Here is a 19930-nt window from a genome sequence, read left to right as displayed (position 1 = left end):
TTAAGAACAAATGTCTCAAGAGAAAGGCTTTGCCTCAAGTACACTAATTACAATTTCAAACACTTCTCATGAACCTATTCTACCCAACATCAAGTCTCAAGTGAGTGTGTGCAGTCCAACCCTTTTCTTGCTCCTGTATAAGACAGATATTATGAGGAATAGGTTCTATCCTTAGTGCTAAAGTAACCGAGAAAAGTCCTTTCTTCATTTCATATAAGAGTGATGGGAATTTGAGTTAAAATTAAATTAGATATAACAATTAAGCACAAGGGGCTGCAGATGATTAGGGGCTATCTATCCTCATAGGAAGTCTTCTCGGATGTAATTGTCCTTTCCCCCTAGATTCAAAATCACCCTAAGCAGTGCTGCAAAATTGTTTGTTTCATCTCCGCGTAGGAAGTCTTTTTGGATGTAATTGTCCTTTCCCCCTAGCATTGATGGATTTGTTTCACTTTAGGTTCAAATTAGGGAGTCACCACCACAATTAGGAAGTTAGGGATTGTCCTTTCCCCCTCATGTTGGTGCCATTCTCCCGCCCCATTTAACATTATCAATTTAATAAGAATATAACAATTAAGAACAATTTGATTAATTTTCCCACACAAACTTATACTACTTTTACTCTTAAGACTTTAAAGGGTCTAAGTTAACACTAAAGATAGAACGTGTTCCTTAAAATACATATTCATACATTTGCTCAAGGATTGCAACCGGGTGCCTTTCTCATTGGAGAATTTTCACATTAAAACAAGACATGGGTATAGCAAGAACATAAGAAACACAAGAAACTATTTTCATGTACAAGAGGCGACCTAAAGAAGAGACAAAACAAAAAATTTTCATGCCATATTTACATTAAAAACAAGCTACTAGTCATGCCTCTTGCTATAAAAACAAAACAAAAGAATAAAGTTCAAGGGAGTTTGGACACTACGACTCTAGACACTTTATTAGCCCCCCCCCCCCCCCCCCCCACACACTTAGGGGAAGCATTGTCCTCAATGATTCAAAAGAAAAAGAAATTAAAAGAAGAAGAAGAAGAAGTAGAGAAGAAGAAGGGGTGCAGAAAGCTCACAAGGTGTTATAGATAGCAAAAAAATGAATTTTTGGACTCTGTAGGCTGGCACGGCCGTGCCAACCTCAGCACGGGCCGTGCCAACATTCTGTGGCTGGCTTCTAATTTTTCTTTGAAAAACATGGCACGGCCGTGCCAACCTTAGCACGGGCCGTGCCAACCTTCTGGTTCCAGGGACTTCAATTTTTTCATTTTCTTGAATCGTATTCGGACAATTACCTACAAAACAACTTAAAACAAAACGAAAGCAGTTAAATGCGTGGGTTGCCTCCCACGAAGCGCTCTTTTACCGTCACTAGCTTGACGAAAGATGTAAGAGTGGTTCCTCATGGAGGATCTAAGAGGGCTAGTATTGTTTCTTCTTCAACAGCTTCACCTGCATTGTAAATCTTTAATCTTTGGCCATTAACTTTAAAAGGTCCAGTCTTTTCAGAAAAAATTTCAATTGCCCCATAGGGGTAGACAGTACGAACAGTGAATGGACCAGACCATCTTGATCTTAACTTACCTGGAAAAAGCCTTAGCCTAGAGTTAAAGAGCAGTACAAGGTCACCGCTCTTGAAGTTCCTTTTGAGGATATGCTTGTCGTGCCATTTTTTAGTTCGTTCTTTGTAAATACGGGCATTTTCATAAGCATCAATTCGAAGTTCTTCTAACTTACTTAACTGAAGTTTTCTCTTTTGACCAGCTAAATTGGGATCTAAGTTGAGGTTTCTTATGGCCCAATAGGCTTTATGTTCAAGTTCAACCGGAAGGTGACAAGATTTTCCATAGATTAGCTTAAAAGGTGTCATTCCAATTGGAGTTTTGTAAGCCGTTCGATAGGCCCAAAGAGCATCGTCGAGCTTACTTGACCAATCCTTCCTAGAGTTTGAAACTGTTTTTTCAAGAATGGCTTTTATTTGTCTATTGGAGACCTCAACTTGTCCACTAGTTTGTGGGTGATAGGGTGTAGCAATTTTGTGTTTCACTCCATACTTTTGTAAAAGTTTTTCGAAAAGTTTAGATATAAAGTGAGACCCTCCATCGCTTATTACAATCCTTGGCACTCCAAACCTTGGAAAGATAATCTTTTTGAAAAATTTTATAACAACATTTGCATCATTAGTGGGTGAGGCAACAGCCTCAACCCATTTGGACACATAGTCAACTGCCACCAATATGTATTGATTTCCAAAAGAAGAGGGGAAAGGTCCCATGAAATCAACACCCCATACATCGAAAATTTCGACTTCAAGAATGTTGTTTAAGGGCATTTCATTCCTCTTAGTAATGTTACCGGTGCGTTGACATTTGTCACATTTAGAAACGAATTTATGCACATCTTTGAAAAGCGATGGCCACCAGAAACCAGATTGAAGAATTTTGAAAGAGGTCTTTTGAGTACTGGCGTGGCCACCATAAGAAGAGGAGTGACAGTGGGTTAGAATACTACTTACCTCGTTTTCAGGAATGCATCTTCTGAAGATCCCGTCTGAGCCTCTTTTGAAAAGGTAGGGTTCATCCCAATAATAATGTTTGAGGTCATGGAAGAACTTCTTCTTTTGTTGGTAGCTCATTCCAGGTGGTAGTACTCCAGCTGCAAGAAAGTTAACAAAGTCTGCATACCAAGGTGCGTTAGTTTGTGCCAATAAGAAGAGTTGATCATCCGGAAATGAATCATCCAGGGGTAACTCATTCTCATTGGTCTCCCTAAGGCGGGACAAGTGATCAGCTACAACATTTTTGGTACCCTTTTTATCTTTTATTTCAAGGTCAAATTCTTGAAGGAGCAAAATCCATCGGATCAACCTCGGCTTGGCATCTTTTTTGTTTAACAAATATTTTATTGCCGAGTGATCTGTGTAAATGATGATTTTTGATCCTACCAAGTATGGCCGAAATTTGTCAATGGCATAAACTACCGCTAACAATTCTTTTTCTGTTGTGGCATAGTTTACCTGTGCCCCATCAAGGGTCTTACTTGCGTAATAAATGGCATGCATCTTCTTGTCTTTTCTTTGTCCCAACACAGCCCCTACTGCATAGTCACTCGCATCACACATTATTTCAAAAGGCAAGTTCCAATCTGGTGGTTGTATGATAGGGGCAGTGACCAAAGCTTCTTTTAACCTGCAAAATGCCTTTAGGCATGCATCATCAAACACAAAATCTGCATCCTTAAGGAGCAAGCTTGTTAGTGGCTTAGTGATTGAAGAAAAATCTTGAATGAAACGGCGGTAGAATCCCGCATGTCCTAGGAAGCTTCTAACTTCTTTGACCGAGGTAGGAGGAGACATTTTTTCAATAATTTCAATTTTTGCTTTATCTACCTCTATACCTCGCTCAGAGACTAAGTGTCCTAGGACAATTCCTTCTCTTACCATGAAGTGACATTTTTCCCAATTCAACACTAAGTTTACCTGTTCACATCTTTCCAAAACTTTTTCCAGGTTAGTCAAACAATTATCAAAACTAGATCCATGCACAGAAAAATCATCCATAAAAACTTCCACTATATCTTCAACAAAATCAGAAAAAATAGACATCATGCATCTTTGAAAGGTAGCGGGGGCATTGCAAAGACCAAAGGGCATTCTCCTATAGGCAAAGGTACCAAAGGGACATGTGAAAGTGGTTTTCTCTTGGTCATTAGGGTGAATGGGTATTTGGAAGAATCCAGAATAGCCATCTAAGTAACAAAAGTGTGAATGCTTAGCTAACCTTTCTAACATTTGGTCTATAAAGGGGAGTGGGAAGTGATTTTTACGGGTTGCTTTGTTGAGCTTCCTATAGTCAATACACATTCTCCAACCGGTGACGGTTCTAGTGGCAATGGATTCATTTTTATCGTTCTTAATAACAGTGAGACCACCCTTTTTAGGTACTACTTGAACCGGGCTAACCCATTTGGAATTAGAAATTGGATAAATGACACCTGCATCTAGGAGTTTTAAGACCTCTTTTTTCACAACTTCTTTCATGTTAGGGTTCAACCTTCTTTGGTGTTCAACGGAGGGCTTATAGTCCTCCTCAAGTAGTATCCTATGTGTGCACAATGAGAGGTTTATTCCTTTAATGTCGTCAATGGTATAACCTATAGCCTTAGGATACTTTTTGAGGACATAAAGCAATTTTTCAGTTTCCACCTCGTTTAGATTTGCATTTACAATGACAGGGTAGGTTGAATTGGGGCCTAAGAATTCATACCTCAAGCTTGGTGGGAGTGGTTTAAGCTCCACCTTTGGTGCTTCCTTTGGTGAAGGGGTTGGTTCTTTTCCTATTAGCTCCTCTATGCCCACATCTTCCATAGGAGGAGTTCCATCTAACATCTTCTCATACTCTTTGGCGTCTTCATCTAGTTTTGTACCTGCATCACTAACCAAGCATACTTCCAAACCATCATGTGTAGTTGATGCCAAAGGGCACTCTTTCACACAACGGTCAATTATATCAAACATGTAACAAGAGTCTTTAATGGAAGGATTTTTCATTAGTTTAGCAAGTTCAAATTCAACAGTATCCTTACCAACATTAAATTCCAATTTCCCATGTTTAACATCTATTATAGCCCCAGCGGTAGCAAGGAAGGGCCTTCCCAAAAGTATAGGTACTTGGTTATCCTCCTCTATTTCCATCACAACAAAGTCCGTAGGGACGTAGATTTCTCCTACCTTGACAGGGACATCCTCTATGATTCCAGCTGGATACTTAAGGGAACGATCTGCTAATTGTAGGGTCATCCTAGTTGACTTAAGCTCCCCCAGTCCTAATCTCTCATAAAGAGATAAAGGCATCAAGCTGACACTGGCTCCTAAATCACACATTGCCCTCTTTACTATTTCAGACCCTATGACACAAGGTATTGAGAAACTTCCTGGATCCTTAAGCTTGGGTGGCAACTTATTTTGGATGATGGCGCTACATTCCTCCGTAAGGTTCACCGTTTCACTTTCCTCAATTTTTCTCTTTTTTGAAAGAATTTCTTTTAAAAATTTAGCATAGGTGGGCATTTGAGTTAGGACATCGGTGAAGGGAACGTCAACGTAGATTTTATTCATCATCTCAATGAACTTTTTAAATTGCTCATCAAGCTTAGACTTGGCAAATCTTTGAGGGAAAGGAATCTTTGGTTTGAAGGGAGGTGGTGTAACTTCCTCACTTTGTGGTTTCTCACTCTCTTCTTCAGCCATCTCACCTTGCGGTTCACTAGTCTCTTCCTCACTAGGCTTGACTCTTAAGGGGTCTTCTAATTGCTTACCACTCCTAAGTGTAACGGCGTTCATTCTAGGTTGGCAAAATTGAACAACTAGAGAGAGCTGAGCCTCTAAGACCTTATTGTGAGAGGAGATAGAGTCTACTTTTGATGTAAGTGAAACAAAAGAGTCATTCAAAAGTCTAGTTTGATTGGCAAGCTCTTTGAGCTGCTCGGATTGGTTAAGAAGATAATTTTCCATTAAAAGTTCAAGATTAGACTTTTGAATAACCTTTTGGTTATTAGCATAACTTGGTGGTGTTGTTCTTTGAACCAAGGGATTTTCATTAGGGCTTTGGTCAAGACTTACCCCTTGGTTGTTTTGAATAAAGTTTATTTGTTCAACACTACCTAGTTCGCATTCACTACATGTTTTACAAGGGGATGTAGGAGTAGTATCACTAACATTAAGTTTTTCAAATTTGTGGGTTAGTGCATCAATCCTAGAAGCAAGGTGGTCATAATTAGAGACTTCGTACATACCTGCCCTCTTTTTGGAGGGTGAAGACTTTGTAGAGATTTCTTCATCAGTCCATAGAAAGAGATTTCGAGCCATGTCTTCAATCAACGCATAGGCTGTTTCGAAGTCTTTGTTCATTAGAGCGCCACCTGCAGCTGTATCAACCAAGATTTTAGTAGCATGAGATAAACCATTGTAAAAAGTGTGAATGATCAACCATTCCTCTAGTCCATGGAGGGGGCAAAGTTTAAGCATATCCTTAAAACGTCCCCATGAATCGTGAAGAGATTCCCCCTCTTTTTGAGTAAATTGAAAAAGCTTTGCCCTTAGTTGGCCAATTTTTGATGGGGGAAGGAAACGGATGAGAAATTCACGCTTCAATTGGTCCCATGAGGTGATGGAACCAACTCTTAGGGAATGGAACCAATTGAGAGCTTTATCTTTTAGAGAAAAAGGGAAGAGATGTAGTCTCAAGGTTTCTTGGTTTTTCTTATATGTTACAGTGAGCCGCCAAAAAGTTGAGATATGGAGATTGGGATCCTCATCGGAGGATCCCGAAAAATAATTTTGCTGCACCATTTTAAGTTGGGCAGGCTTAATTTCAAAATCTTCATCTTCAACCGTTGGATACACAATAATAGCATATGGCTCTTCCATTGAAGGAGTCACGTATTCTTTAAGAGCACGTCTTTCAGCCATGTTTGGTATTATTTTTATGCTTTCCAAGAAGTTAATGATGAAGGAAAAGAATAAAAAGTTAAAAATAAAAAGCAAAGAGAAAGAAGAGAGAATTCTAATCACTAAGAAAAAGCTAATTAAATTAGTTAACTCCCCGGCAACGGCGCCAAAAACTTGATAGGGCCAAACCGCAAGTGCACGGCCTATCGAAGTAATAGTAGTAAGTAGAGTTATCGTTCCGCTAGGGAGTTGGTCAATCCAATTAGCTTTTAGAAATTGATTAGAAGAGAAAGAAATAAGAAGTTGGAGAGTGCAGTTTTTGAAGGTAAATAACAATAATATTAAAAAGTCTTGGGATCATTGGTTCATCATAATAACGAATCTTTTCACAAGCAAGCCTTAAACTTATAATTAAACGTTAATCCTAATTACTAAGGACAAGTTTCTCTTTAGCATATCACAGCTCCTCTCGAAGTCAGTGAGTGTATCCCTCCAACAACCACACCTATTCTCATGGGTGATTGCCTTTGGGACCCTTGAAGATCAAAACTTTATGTGTCCCAAGGTTTGCTAGACTATTCTCATGTTTCGCAAACCTTGTCTAAATTCACTTGTTCGGATATCAAAGCTCCGCGTTCGCTTTATGAATTGATATCTGTGATGATGAATTAACCATTATCAAACCCTCCGCGTTCGCTTCCACAGTTTGATAATAATTAATTCATGTTAAAACGGTGAATTTAGATTAGGAATTAGGGTAACAATTAATTAGGGTTTAAGACTTGGCTTGATCCGGATTACGTCATTAGACTTATCCAACGATCCCAAGACAAAGAAGTCTACTCACTCATGTTCATCGTAGACATGGGGGAAGAAGAGAGAATGCGATAAAAGTAAATTGCAAAGAAGAAAGTAAAACGAAATAAAGACTTTATTGAAATAGCAATTGAAATAAACAAAGTAAGGATAATTGTTTATGGTGGAGAGCTACTCTATTTATAGCTTTACAATTGACTTAGAAACTAAGCAACTAAAAGGGTAAAACAGTAAAGCTGCAACAGGGTAACTTGGGCCCGAAGAAAAAGCAGCAAAAGAGACTCTGGGGACGGCCACGGCCGTGCCACATGTTGGCACGGGCCGTGCCAAGCTTCTGGTAAGGGGAATTGTATTTTTGCCCCGTATCTTCGTATTCTTGCGCTGTATTTTGCTCCAGTCCTCTTTCTTTTGCTCCAAGGCACCTTCCACCATATATTTATTCCTAAAATAAAATAAAACATAATTTGAAGTAAAATATTCTAAACTAAAATAAAATGCAATAAAATAAAATCAAATCTAAAATAAAACTAAACTAAATAAGGCAATAAATAATACTATCTATGACTCATCAGTAACTCGATAATGTCGTTCGGAAAAACTTTTGGAAACTCTTGCACTACCGACAAATCACCAACTCCTTTCTCACTACTCTCCTTCAAGGAAGCAAACATCATGAACACACTTGCTTCACTATCCAAAGACTTCTTCACTTGTTCCGCGGTCAAGAACTTCTCACCCATCTCAGCTACCGGCTTAGAAAACGTTACACTCTTGGTCAAACAATTAATGTTAATACCAAAAGTCAACATCCAATCCATACCAAAAATCACGTCCATATGCTTCAACGGAAGACACACAAGATCCAACTCAAAATCAACAGGAACCTTAACACTAACCACAACCACTGAGCCTCTGCTGCCAAAGATACCTTCCCTTGCCAGACTAACACACTAGAAGCAACCTGCTACTCCCCCACTACACTCAAACCCACCAAAAAGAACAGAACAACACAACAAGTACCAACATTACTCTCGTACATGTCGCATACAACATGGAATTCAACGGGTTTTGGTTTGGACAAGACCGACCACGGCTCTGATACCAACTTGTAGCGCCTTATTTCTATTAAAGCGATAAAACACGCGAATATAACAAATATTCAAGAAATAGACGCTACGTCTAACACAAAATCCAAACATCATGCATATATATATATATATATATATATATAATATCTCAACAGTCACAGCGGATACAAATCAAATAACTCTAACATATACATGCCATGGTCAAAATACACCAACATATAAATTCTCCAAGTCCCAACAAGTGGACAAGATCTCAATACAAAATAACAACATAGCTCAATAGAAATATAAAGACACTGACCCTAATCAGAGCCGAAACCTACGACTCCGGACCATAGCGGAGATAGCTCCCGCTATCCAAGCATCACCTTAAGCAACTACTACTGCACAACGTCTACCCATCCATACAGACAGGTAGGCGGCCAAAACCACTAGGGGTAAACTTTACATTAATCATAATCAGCATAAACAAACATAAGCATTCAAGGATTCATACATATCACATATACATAACCATCCCTCCTAGAATACTAGCATCACATGATTATTATCCCCCATTACTTGCACCTCAAGCTATCACATTATTATCATAGCATAACAGAAATATTTAATCTTTAATCAAGTCATTGACAAGAGTTCATCATTTATCAACATCAATCCATGAAAATATTTCTCACCTCATTACTCATCTAGCATTCTTAACTCAACAAGTACAATTCATCATTTCAAAGAAATCACCACATCATGTATATATACATATACAATTCTCACCTCATTACTATTACCAAAATAATTATCATCAAATAGATTCACCAAGTGTATAAACACAAGTAAGTAAGACATGCAATTAGAGCATAATTCGATTATTCACAACCATCAACAAAGTCCACCAATGTACATATACACCTATCCACATATAAAGCACAACATTCAACAAGTCACATATTCAACTATGACAAAATTCGTCAACCAATCAATTCCAAATGTCACAAGTAAGTATTCATCAAATACACTTATCATCAACAATCATCATTCACATGCAACAATTAAGACTCATGCCAAAATGATATGCGCCTAAACTCGACACATATATGCATGTGATACCGTAACAACAGTCATTAGATGCCAACCGCACATCTATGTACGAGTACACCTCCTCTTACAACAACTATGTAAAAGTACACCTCCTTTTACATTTCAACATATGACTCAATATGATTTGATGCATGGACATACAACAACGACCCGATAATGCATAACTTCACCACAACAACGACAATGTAAAAGTACACCTCCAATTACATTGATTATCTCAACAACATTGCATTATCAAGTATACATGTCTACACATTCAACAATCATAATTGACATAAGAGTCATCATCACACACATCACATCAACTTACCAAATATCATAACAATTCCATATACTCTTCATAAACCAAGTAAAATGGATCAACATATAATTTCATGATAAACATCATATTCAATCGTCCACAATCATCCAAATATCATCAATTAATCATATAAAACTATTCATGAAAGATTTATAAGGTAATTGGTTTAAAAGAACCATTTTCAACAAAGTTCGTCTATCGTTATCCCATTTTCAAAATGATTGAAGCTATTGAACCAAAACCAAGTAAACAAAATCCAATGCCTCAACTAAGTATACCTCTAGGTCACATATAAGTGCAGTAGAGAATACTTTGGCGTTTCACCGGCTAATTATAACGGAATCATGAGATTCACCAAGTTCGTCTCTTGGTTGCATTTTACAAAACCATACATTTATAAAACAAAACCAAGATAGAACCTTCACACCATAAGTTGAATACTCTAAAACACCTTAATTGAACTCATAAAACTCAAGTTTGAAGTTAGGAAACAATCCATAAGGTTTGGGTCGACTTAGAAATAGTTATGCGGATTTTTCGTAAAATTTCTCTACGACCTCCTTGGAGTATTTTCATCATAACTCAAAAACCAAAAATCATTTTCAAGTCAAACCAAAGCCTCTGGAAAGCTAACAAAATTATCTACAACTTTCATGTGTACACCGAAAGCCAATTCAAAACAGAAACATCTGAAAAAGACGCAAGAACGCGAAACAAGGAATGCTGTCAGAGAGCATTTCGCTTAAGCGAAATGAATCTCGCTCAAGCGAAATCAACGCCAAGAGGAAACCCAATTTCGCTTGAGAATTCGCTTGGGGCTTCGGTTAAGCAAACTGGGCCCTGCTTCTGATGAACATTTACAGGTTCTAACCCCTTTTCACCCAAAAATCCCAATTTTGATCATTCGAAACCCCAAAACTTAATCCAAAAGATGTTTATAGGTCATATATGCTTCCAAACACTTAAACATACACAAGTTTTGAGATTGTAACATCAACACATCAAAATTCACCAATTCACCAAAACTCTCACAACTTTCAACAACAACAACAAATCTCCTCATAATTCACCAAATCATGATACCCAATGCATCAATTCATCAACAACACATGTTAAATCAACAACAACAACAACATTTGAACATGAATTCATCATCAATCTAACAACCACAACATTATTCATCATCAATTTCATACAAAAACTCATCATGTTCATATATACCCATTTTAACATACAAATTCAACAACAACAACACAATTATCATTCAATTCATGTACATAATCATGTCATTAAAATTAAGCACGAATTTCTACATCTAAAATCAAACTAACCACTTAACCACAATTATGCAAAGAATTAGGGTAGAAATTAAACTAAGGATTATGATTAAAGACTAAACCCCTTACCTTAATTCTTCACAATCAACACTAAGGCTTCACTTTAGCTCCCAAAGCTTGAATCTCTAGCCTCCTCTAGCCCTATCTAGTTCTCCTCTTCAAACCCTTATCTTCTCTCTATCTCTATCTCTTCTCAATTGTGAAAATGTTGGTAAAACCCTATTTTCTCTACCAACTAGAGTTTATATAGGTTCCACCTAATTGGGCTCAACTCACAATGCCTTAATGGGCCTAACCCATTTCTATTCTAACCCAAAATGTTACTACTCACTTAACGGTAAAATGTAATACTAACGGTCACCTACCGGTAATAAAATAAATTACTACAACTCCCTAGCACTTAGTAAAATAACAACTCTCACTAAGCACTAAAAATAATCCTCAACTAAATTACTAAATTACCCCTACTCTCAAAATGACCAAAATACCCTTGAGTCCAAAATGACTAAAATACCATTCTAACACCGAATTCTACAATTCCCGACCAAAAATACACACAGAGGCAAATAATCACATAAGAGCACATATAACACACATAAATAAATAATAAAATAAATCTAGTGAAAAATAAGGTTGTTACATTAAACACTTTAAGTGTTGAAGATCTTGTCAGCTCTCTCAAGGTTCATGAGATAAGTCTAAATGAACATGAGTCTGCTAAGAAGAGTAAATCTATTGCTCTTCCATCTAAAGAGAAGTCATCAAAATCTCTTAAAGTTGTTGAATCTGAAGAAGAATCACCTGATGGAGATTCTGATGAAGATCCTACTGAGAAGATGGCTATGCTATCTAACAAGCTTGAGTATCTGGCAAGGAAGAATAGGAAGTTTCTGAGTAAGAGAGGTTGTTACAAGAGCTCCAAGAAAGAAGATCAAAAGGGATGCTTCAACTGTAAGAAGCCTGGACTTTTCATTGCTGATTGCCCTGATCTTCAGAATGAGAAATCAAAGGATAAGTCAAGGAAATCAAGCTTCAACTCAAAGAAGTTCATGAAGCAGATTAAGAAGAGTTTAATGGCAACCTGGGAAGATTTAGACAGTGAATCTGGGTCTGAAAAGGAAGAAGCAGAAGATGAAGCAAATGTAGCTAGGGTGTTAGTGGCTATAGTGACACCAGAAGCTGAACCTGACTCAGAATCTGAAGATGAAAATGAGGTATACTCTAAAATTCCCAGAGAATAACTTATTGAGTCTCTTAAAGAACTTCTTACACACTTTGAACTTAGAACCAATGAGTTGAAATATTTAAAAGAAAGATATGTTGATTTAATGAAACAACAAGAATCAAATCTATTGGATCTGAAAGCTTCTGAAGAAGGACTTAGAGGCTTTGACTTCATTTGTAAAACTTATGAAGAGAAGCTTAAGTATCTTTGTCAGAAGCTACAAGAAAAGTGTAATGGAAAATCTTTAAGTAACCATGAAATTGCTCTTGAAGATTTTATTATATCTGGTATTGACAGAAGCAAAGTTACTTCAATGATTTATAGCATTTACAGAAACAATGGTAAAGGGATTGGTGTTTCAGAAGGGAAACCTAATGAAATTAGTCTTAAAGCATGTTGTGAATGCATCAAGGAAGGATTGAAAACCTTCTTTGTACCTAAAGGTGGTAAGTGTGAAACTGTAGTTCAGTCAGAACCTGAAGCTTTTTGCTCTAAGACCAAGAATATTTCAAAGTCAAAGAACACTAAGCCTAAGGCAATAACAAACTCTGATTCTAAGACTTCAAAGATCAAGATTCTGAAGAGATCAGAACCTGTTCCTCAGTGTTTGTTGAAATCAGAGTCTGGTATCTTAAAGTTTAAGGTTTAGAAGAACAAGACAGTTATTGCTTCTGAAGAATCAAAACCAAAAGGTGTTAAACCCAAGGTGGTGATTAAGCAGAAGCTGTCAAACTTACAGTACTAACCTCAAAGGACCCATAAAACAATGGGACCTGAATATGAAATTGTCAATGCTACAGATATGCCTAAGAGCAAAGGAAAAGCAAAAATCATGGTACCTAGACAGCGGTTATTCAAGGCATATGACAGGAGAGAAGTCTATGTTCCTCACCCTCACAATGAAAGAAGGAGGAAATTTGATTTGGAGTCAACCAATCTAGCAAGATCATTGGTACATGAACTATTGGTAACTCCTCTATCTCAATTAATAATGTGTGGTTGGTAGATGGTCTTGAACATAACCTTTTGAGTATCAGTCAGTTTTGTGACAATGGTTATGATGTGATGTTTGAAAAGACCAACTACACAATAATCAACAAAGATAATAAGTCCATAGTATTCAAGGGAAAGATGATAGATAATGTCTATAAAATTAACATTTCTGAACTGGTTGATCAGAAGGTAATCTGTCTTCTGTCAGTGAATGATAAGAAATGGATGTGGCATAGAAGGTTGGGAATGCTAACTGGAGATTAATCTTTAAGCTTAGTAAGTTACAACTTGTCAAAGGCCTACCTGACATTAACTATCATTCAGATGCACTTTGTGGCGCATGCCAGAAAGGGAAGATTGTGAAATCATCTTTTAAAACAAAAGACATTGTCTCAACCTCCAAACCCTTAAAATTACTTCAACAACAACAAACAACAACAACAACCAACCCTTAAAATTACTTCATATTGATTTATTTGGACCAGTTAGCACTGCATCTTATATGGAAGTAAATATGGATTAGTTATTGTTGATGATTACAACATATGGACTTGGATAAAATTCCTGAAAAGTAAGGATAATGCTTATGATGTATTCAACAACTTCTGTACTCAAATACAATCTGAAAAAGAATTGAAAAATTTTAAAAGTCAGAAGTGATCATGGTGGAGAATTTGAAAAGGAGCCATTTGAAACTTTTTGTGAAAAACATGGAATAGTCCATGAATTTTCTTCTCCTAGAACTCCACAGCAAAATGGGGTTGTAGAGAGAAAGAATAGAACTTTACAAGAAATGGCAAGAACCATGATTCATGAAAATAATTTGGCTAAACATTTATGGGCAAAAGCAGTGAATAGAACATGTTATGTCCAAAATAGAATCTATATCATACCTATCTTGGAGAAAACAACATATGAACTCTTTAAGGGAAGAAGACCCAATATCTCTTACTTTCATCAATTTGGATGTAACTGTTACATTCTAAATAACAAGCTCTACCTAAAGAAATTTGATGCCAAGGACCAAAGAGGAATCTTTTTAGGTTACTCTGAAAGGTCAAAGGCATACATAGTGTATAATTCAGAAACACTTTGTGTTGAAGAATCAATGCATGTTAAATTTGATGACAAAGAGCCTGGAAATAGAACTCCAGAGCAAGGTGAAAGTTTTGCAGATATACAGGTTCCTGAAGACACTCCAGAACCTGATCAGACTATTGAGTCTGAAGATAGTCCAGAAGCTGAACCCACTCCAGAAGCTCAAGATGAAGTAGCTTCTGATGAAGCTCAAGATGGCTCTCTCAGCCAGCTAATCAATCCAAGAACACATTCAAGTATAAGTCTTCACATCTTGAGGATCAAATCATTGGGAACAAAGAGAGTCCTAGAAGAACAAGATCATACTTCAGACAAGAAGTGTAACACCCTACTTCTATTAAGTGGTAAAATGCGCGAATATATAAATATATTCTAGAAATAGATGCTACGTCTTCCAATTTAAAACATACATGCATAAGGATCATGTTACATCACATAGCAGCGGAACAGATATATAATCCATAACAATTATAAATCTCAGAAATAAGATACAAAAACAACATCCTCCAATCTCGGATACAATCATATCTCAATTCTCAACATAATAATGTCTCAACACCAAAACTACATAATCAAATAGAAATCCAACATGCAAGAACTACCCTAGATCAGAGCCCTAATCTAGACACTTGCACAAAATGAGGAACTCCGCTCCTCGGCAACATCAACACAAGTCTAAGCATCCTGCACTCCATCTACCCGTCCATACGGAAAGGTAGGTGGTAAACCACTGAGGGTTAGCATTACATCATCATAATCCAATTAAAATTAACAAGAAACTTTGAGAATGAAAGATACATTTAAGAACGATGGATAACGAACTATACACGTATTCACAAGTATTCTTAACATTCACATCATTCAATATCATCATCTCGAGTTCACACACATCACAAAATCAACCATGTTAATCAACAATTAACAAATTCAATCATCATTCACAACTCAATGCATTTCAATTCACCAACAGAGTATGCAATGGCTCTAGACTCATCTAGATGCATGTGGTACCAAATCTCCTCAAGGTCGTCACCCATGATGCAACAAAAACATCATTATCAACGGATATAGTCAACGGCAATATGGATATAACATCCTACATGACATATGATGCATGAACATATGACTCCATTCACCATGCATATGTTCACAACAATTCAACGGCTATAATCAACGGCTATAAGTCAACGGCTATAATCATCATTCAACTATATCATATAGTTTTATATCTCCACATAATTCCTTACAATCCAATAAAAGAACAATTACAACATATGATCACAAACATCATATTCATCACCTAACAACCATTCATACATCATCTCATAATCATATCAATCTGATCATAAAGGGTTCATAAGCAATTGGCTCTTAAAATCATTTTCAATCAAGTTCGTCTCAAAAATCACAATATTGAAAATAATTGGGTCATTTAACCAAAACCAAGTAAACAAGTTCTAATGCCTCAACTAGGCATACCACTAGGCCACATATGAATGCCGTAGAGGATACCTTGGCGTTTCACCAGCCAAACATAACGAAATCATAAAAATCACAAAGTTCGTCTCAATTATCATGTTTCAAAGAATTTCCCATTTCTAAGTAAAACAAGTAGGTTCACTACATCACAGTTTAACCTCCTTAGCCGAACTCATAAAAATCAAGTTTCAAAGATTAAAAAAAACATTCCACGAGGATTAGGTCGACTTAGAACTAGTTATGCGGGATTTTTCGACAAAACTTTTCAAGAGTATTTTCCCCATAACTTGAAAACCAAAAATCATATTCAAGTCAAACCAACGCCCTTGGAAAGCTAACAATATTATCTACAATTTTCATGTTTGTACCAAAAACCAGTTCACGACAGAAACGAGGGAAAAAGATGAAAGAATGCGAAACAGGGGGTACCTGTGCAACTCGCAACTGCGAGTAACTTCACTCGCCATTGCGAGTTGGCTCCAGGGAGCCCCTGTTGCTCGCATCCAACTCGCAACTGCGAGTACGGTTGCGAGTTATGACAGTAGTTTCGGGAAAAAGAGCCATTTTCACCCCCAAAACCCCAATTTTGACTCCCCAATGCCCAAATTTGATCCCAAAGTTTGTTTAAACATTTCTAAACATGAAAAGACACTCAAATCCATATAAAATTTGCCCCAAAACATTCTCTTAACAAAAATCATCATTGACCCATTTTTCATCAAAACTTCAAAAACAACACAAAGTCATAGCAAACTCCACAATTATGATTGCCCAAGGTTTTAATCATCAACAACAACATCCCTCTACAACAACAACAATTAACCATCATGAATTCATCAATAATTCATCATAACAACACCTCATTTCATCATTTTTGGACAAAAATGCAAAGCATACACTTAACCACAATTTAAGCATGTAATTTCATCATCAACAACTCAAATAACATTCAATTTACATACCTAAACATTGCATCAAAACATGAACACGAATTTACAATTAATTAGGTTCAATTCATCAATTTCACAAAATGGGTAGAAATAAAAAGTTAGGAATTATGGTTGAAACCTAACCCTCTTACCTCTAGCACCAAGAATCTCTAACCCAAGCTTCAATTTAGCTCCTAGATGATGAATCCCCTCTTGCCTCTAACCCTTGCTCTTGTTCTTCCCTCTAGCCTCTAACTCTTCTCTTCTCAAATGAAAAATGTTGGTGAAAAACCCTATTTCTCTCCTAACATTAGTTTATATAGGCTCCCCTAATTGGGCTTATCTCACAAACCTTAATGGGCCTAACCCATTTCTATTTAAACCTCAAAAATGTTACTACTCACTTAACGGTAAAATATGACACTAACGGTCACTTAACGGTAAATAAAATAATTACTACACCTTCTAGTAACTTGGTAAAATAATACTCTTACTAAGCACTAAAAATAACCTCCAGCAAAAATTACAAAATTACCCCTGCTCTCAAAATGACCAAAATGCCCCTAAGTTCAAAATGACTAAAATACCCCTCTAATACCGAATTCTATGATTCCCAACCAAAAATACACACTGAGGCAATAATCACATAAGAGAACATATAACACACATAAATAAATAAATAAAATAAATCTAGCGAAAAATCGGGTTGTTACAACTCTCCCCCACTAAAAAGAATTTTCGCCCTCGAAAATTACCTGAAGGAAACAACTCCGGATACGAAACCTTCATCCTACTCTCCGATTCCCAAGTGGCACTCTCACCAGTTGGTCCATCCCAAATCACTTTAACCAAAACGATCTCCTTGCCACGCAGACGCTTCACTTCACGATCCTCAATCCTAACTGGCCAAGTCTCAACAGTCAAATTGTCCCTTACTTCCAAATCATCCACTTGAATCACATGAGACGCATCATACACATACTTCCGCAATTGAGACACATGAAACATATCATGAAGATTCGACAAGGATGGCGGTAACGCAATCCGATACGCTACAACCCCAACCTTCTCAACAATCTCAAACGGTCCAACAAAACGAGGAGTCAACTTCCGACACTTCAAAGCACGACCGACACCGGTTACAGGATTCACTCTCAAAAACACATGATCACCAACCTGAAACTCAATATCCTTCCTCCTCTTATCATGATAACTCTTCTGCCTACTCTGAGACGCTCTCATCTTCTCTTGAATCATCTTAACATTTTCCGTAGTTTCTTGCACAACATCCGGTCCTAATAAAGCACTTTCACCTGACTCATACTTACGCAACGGCGTCCTACACCTCCGACCATACAACGCTTCGAACGGTGCCATTTCGATACTAGAATGGAAACTGTTGTTGTAAGTAAACTCAATCAACGATAAACATTTGACCCAACTGACACCTTGCTCCAACACACAAGCCCTCAACAACTCTTCCAAACTCTGAATAGTCCTCTCCGTCTGACCATCAGTCTGGCGATGATAAGCAGAACTCAACCTCAACTTAGTTCCCAAAGCAACTTGCAAACTCTCCCAAAACTTAGAAGTAAATCTCGGATCTCAATCCTACACAATACTAGAAGGAACACCATGCAATCTAACAATCTGCTCAACGTAGATCTCAGCCAACTTAGCTACAGACATACCAGTCTTGATAGGAACAAAATGTGCCGACTTCGTCAACCGATCAACAATCACCCAAATAGAATCAAAACCCTTAACAGTCTTCGGTAACACTCCAATAAAATCCATAGAGATACTATCCCACTTCCACTCTGGCACAAACAATGGTTGCATCAAGCCTGACGACTTCTGATGTTCAATCTTAGACTTCTGACAAACCAAACAAGCATACACAAACTCTGCGATCTCCTTCTTCATTCCAGGCCACCAAAACAACCTCTTCAAATCCTGATACATCTTAGTCGCTCCTGGATGAATACTCAAACTACTCTTGTGACCTTCTTCCAAAATCTGTCTCTTAAGCTCAAGAACATCTAGCACACAAACACGATCGCGAAACATCAAAACACCGTTCTCATCCAATCTGAAGTCTTCACCCTTACCTTGGTTAACCAACACCACACGATCTACAAGTTCCAAATCTTCCTTCTGTCCATTCTTGATCTCCTCCAAAATATTACTCGTCAGCTTCAACATTCCCAACCTCACACCCTCCGGCGTCAACTTACTAACCAAACTCAAATCTCAGAACTGCTCAATCAACTCTAACTCTTTAACCATCAAAGCAGACATATGCAACGACTTCCTACTCAAAGCATCAGCAACAACATTCGCCTTTCCAGGATGATAACTCAACTGGAAAACAAAATCCTTAAGATACTCCAACCATCTTCTCTGCCTCATATTCAACTCCTTCTGGTCGAACAAGTACTTCAAACTCTTATGATCACTAAACACTTCAAACTTAGAACCATATAGATAATGCCTCCAAATCTTCAACACATACACCACGGCTGCCAATTCCAAATCGTGAGTTGGATAATTCTTCTCATGCATTTTCAACTGCCTCGAAGCATAAGCCACAACCTGACGATTCTGCATAAGCACACCACCAAGACCCATCTTAGAAGCATCACAATATACAATAAAAGATTCCTTCGGATTCGACAAAATCAACACTGGAGCTGAAGTCAACCTCTTCTTCAACTCTTGGAAACTCTTCTCACACTTAGCATCCCAAACATAAGCTTGCCCTTTCCGAGTCAACTGCGTCAATGGCAACGCCAACTTAGAGAATCCTTCAATGAACCTCCGATAATAACCTGCCAATCCAAGAAAGCTCCTCACTTCAAAAACAGACTTAGGTGATTCCCACTGCAACACTGCATCAACTTTTGACGGATCCACAACAATACCACCTTTAGAAGTCACATGACCAAGGAAACTCACTTCCCGCTGTTATACCCTAATTTTGGACCTAAAAATACTTATTCAAAATGTTTTTCCATCTTGAATGTATGTCCATTACTCTTGAAGAATTGCCAACTTGCTATTGTTTACACTGACATTTTACCCTGCTTTATCTCTCAATTTAGCTTTAAAAATCTTTTCAA

General features: G+C 37.5%; 1 protein-coding gene and 1 non-coding gene across 2 annotated transcripts; one reads left to right on the top strand and one right to left on the bottom strand.

The window, feature by feature from the left end:
• Nucleotides 1–1401: 1401 nt before the first annotated feature.
• On the bottom strand, nt 1402–6468 carry LOC146929291 (uncharacterized). Its single transcript, XM_085707285.1, has 6 exons — nt 5819–6468; nt 3961–5674; nt 3478–3497; nt 3016–3187; nt 2515–2808; nt 1402–2340 (listed from the first exon to the last, which is right to left on the bottom strand). Exons 1-6 carry the CDS (start codon nt 6466–6468, stop codon nt 1402–1404), a joined length of 3789 nt encoding a protein of 1262 aa, XP_085563411.1.
• On the top strand, nt 5996–6102 carry LOC146929292 (small nucleolar RNA R71). The gene has a single exon (XR_015009221.1). It is a non-coding gene; the product is annotated as a small nucleolar RNA R71 (small nucleolar RNA).
• Nucleotides 6469–19930: the final 13462 nt, after the last annotated feature.

The sequence above is a fragment of the Medicago sativa genome, chromosome 4, assembly GCF_051527215.1.
Source record: "Medicago sativa cultivar Bolivia chromosome 4, Bolivia_mono, whole genome shotgun sequence".
Taxonomy (NCBI): domain Eukaryota; kingdom Viridiplantae; phylum Streptophyta; class Magnoliopsida; order Fabales; family Fabaceae; genus Medicago; species Medicago sativa.
Note: the sequence above shows the minus strand (reverse complement) of the source record. Positions and strands in the feature narration are given on the sequence as shown.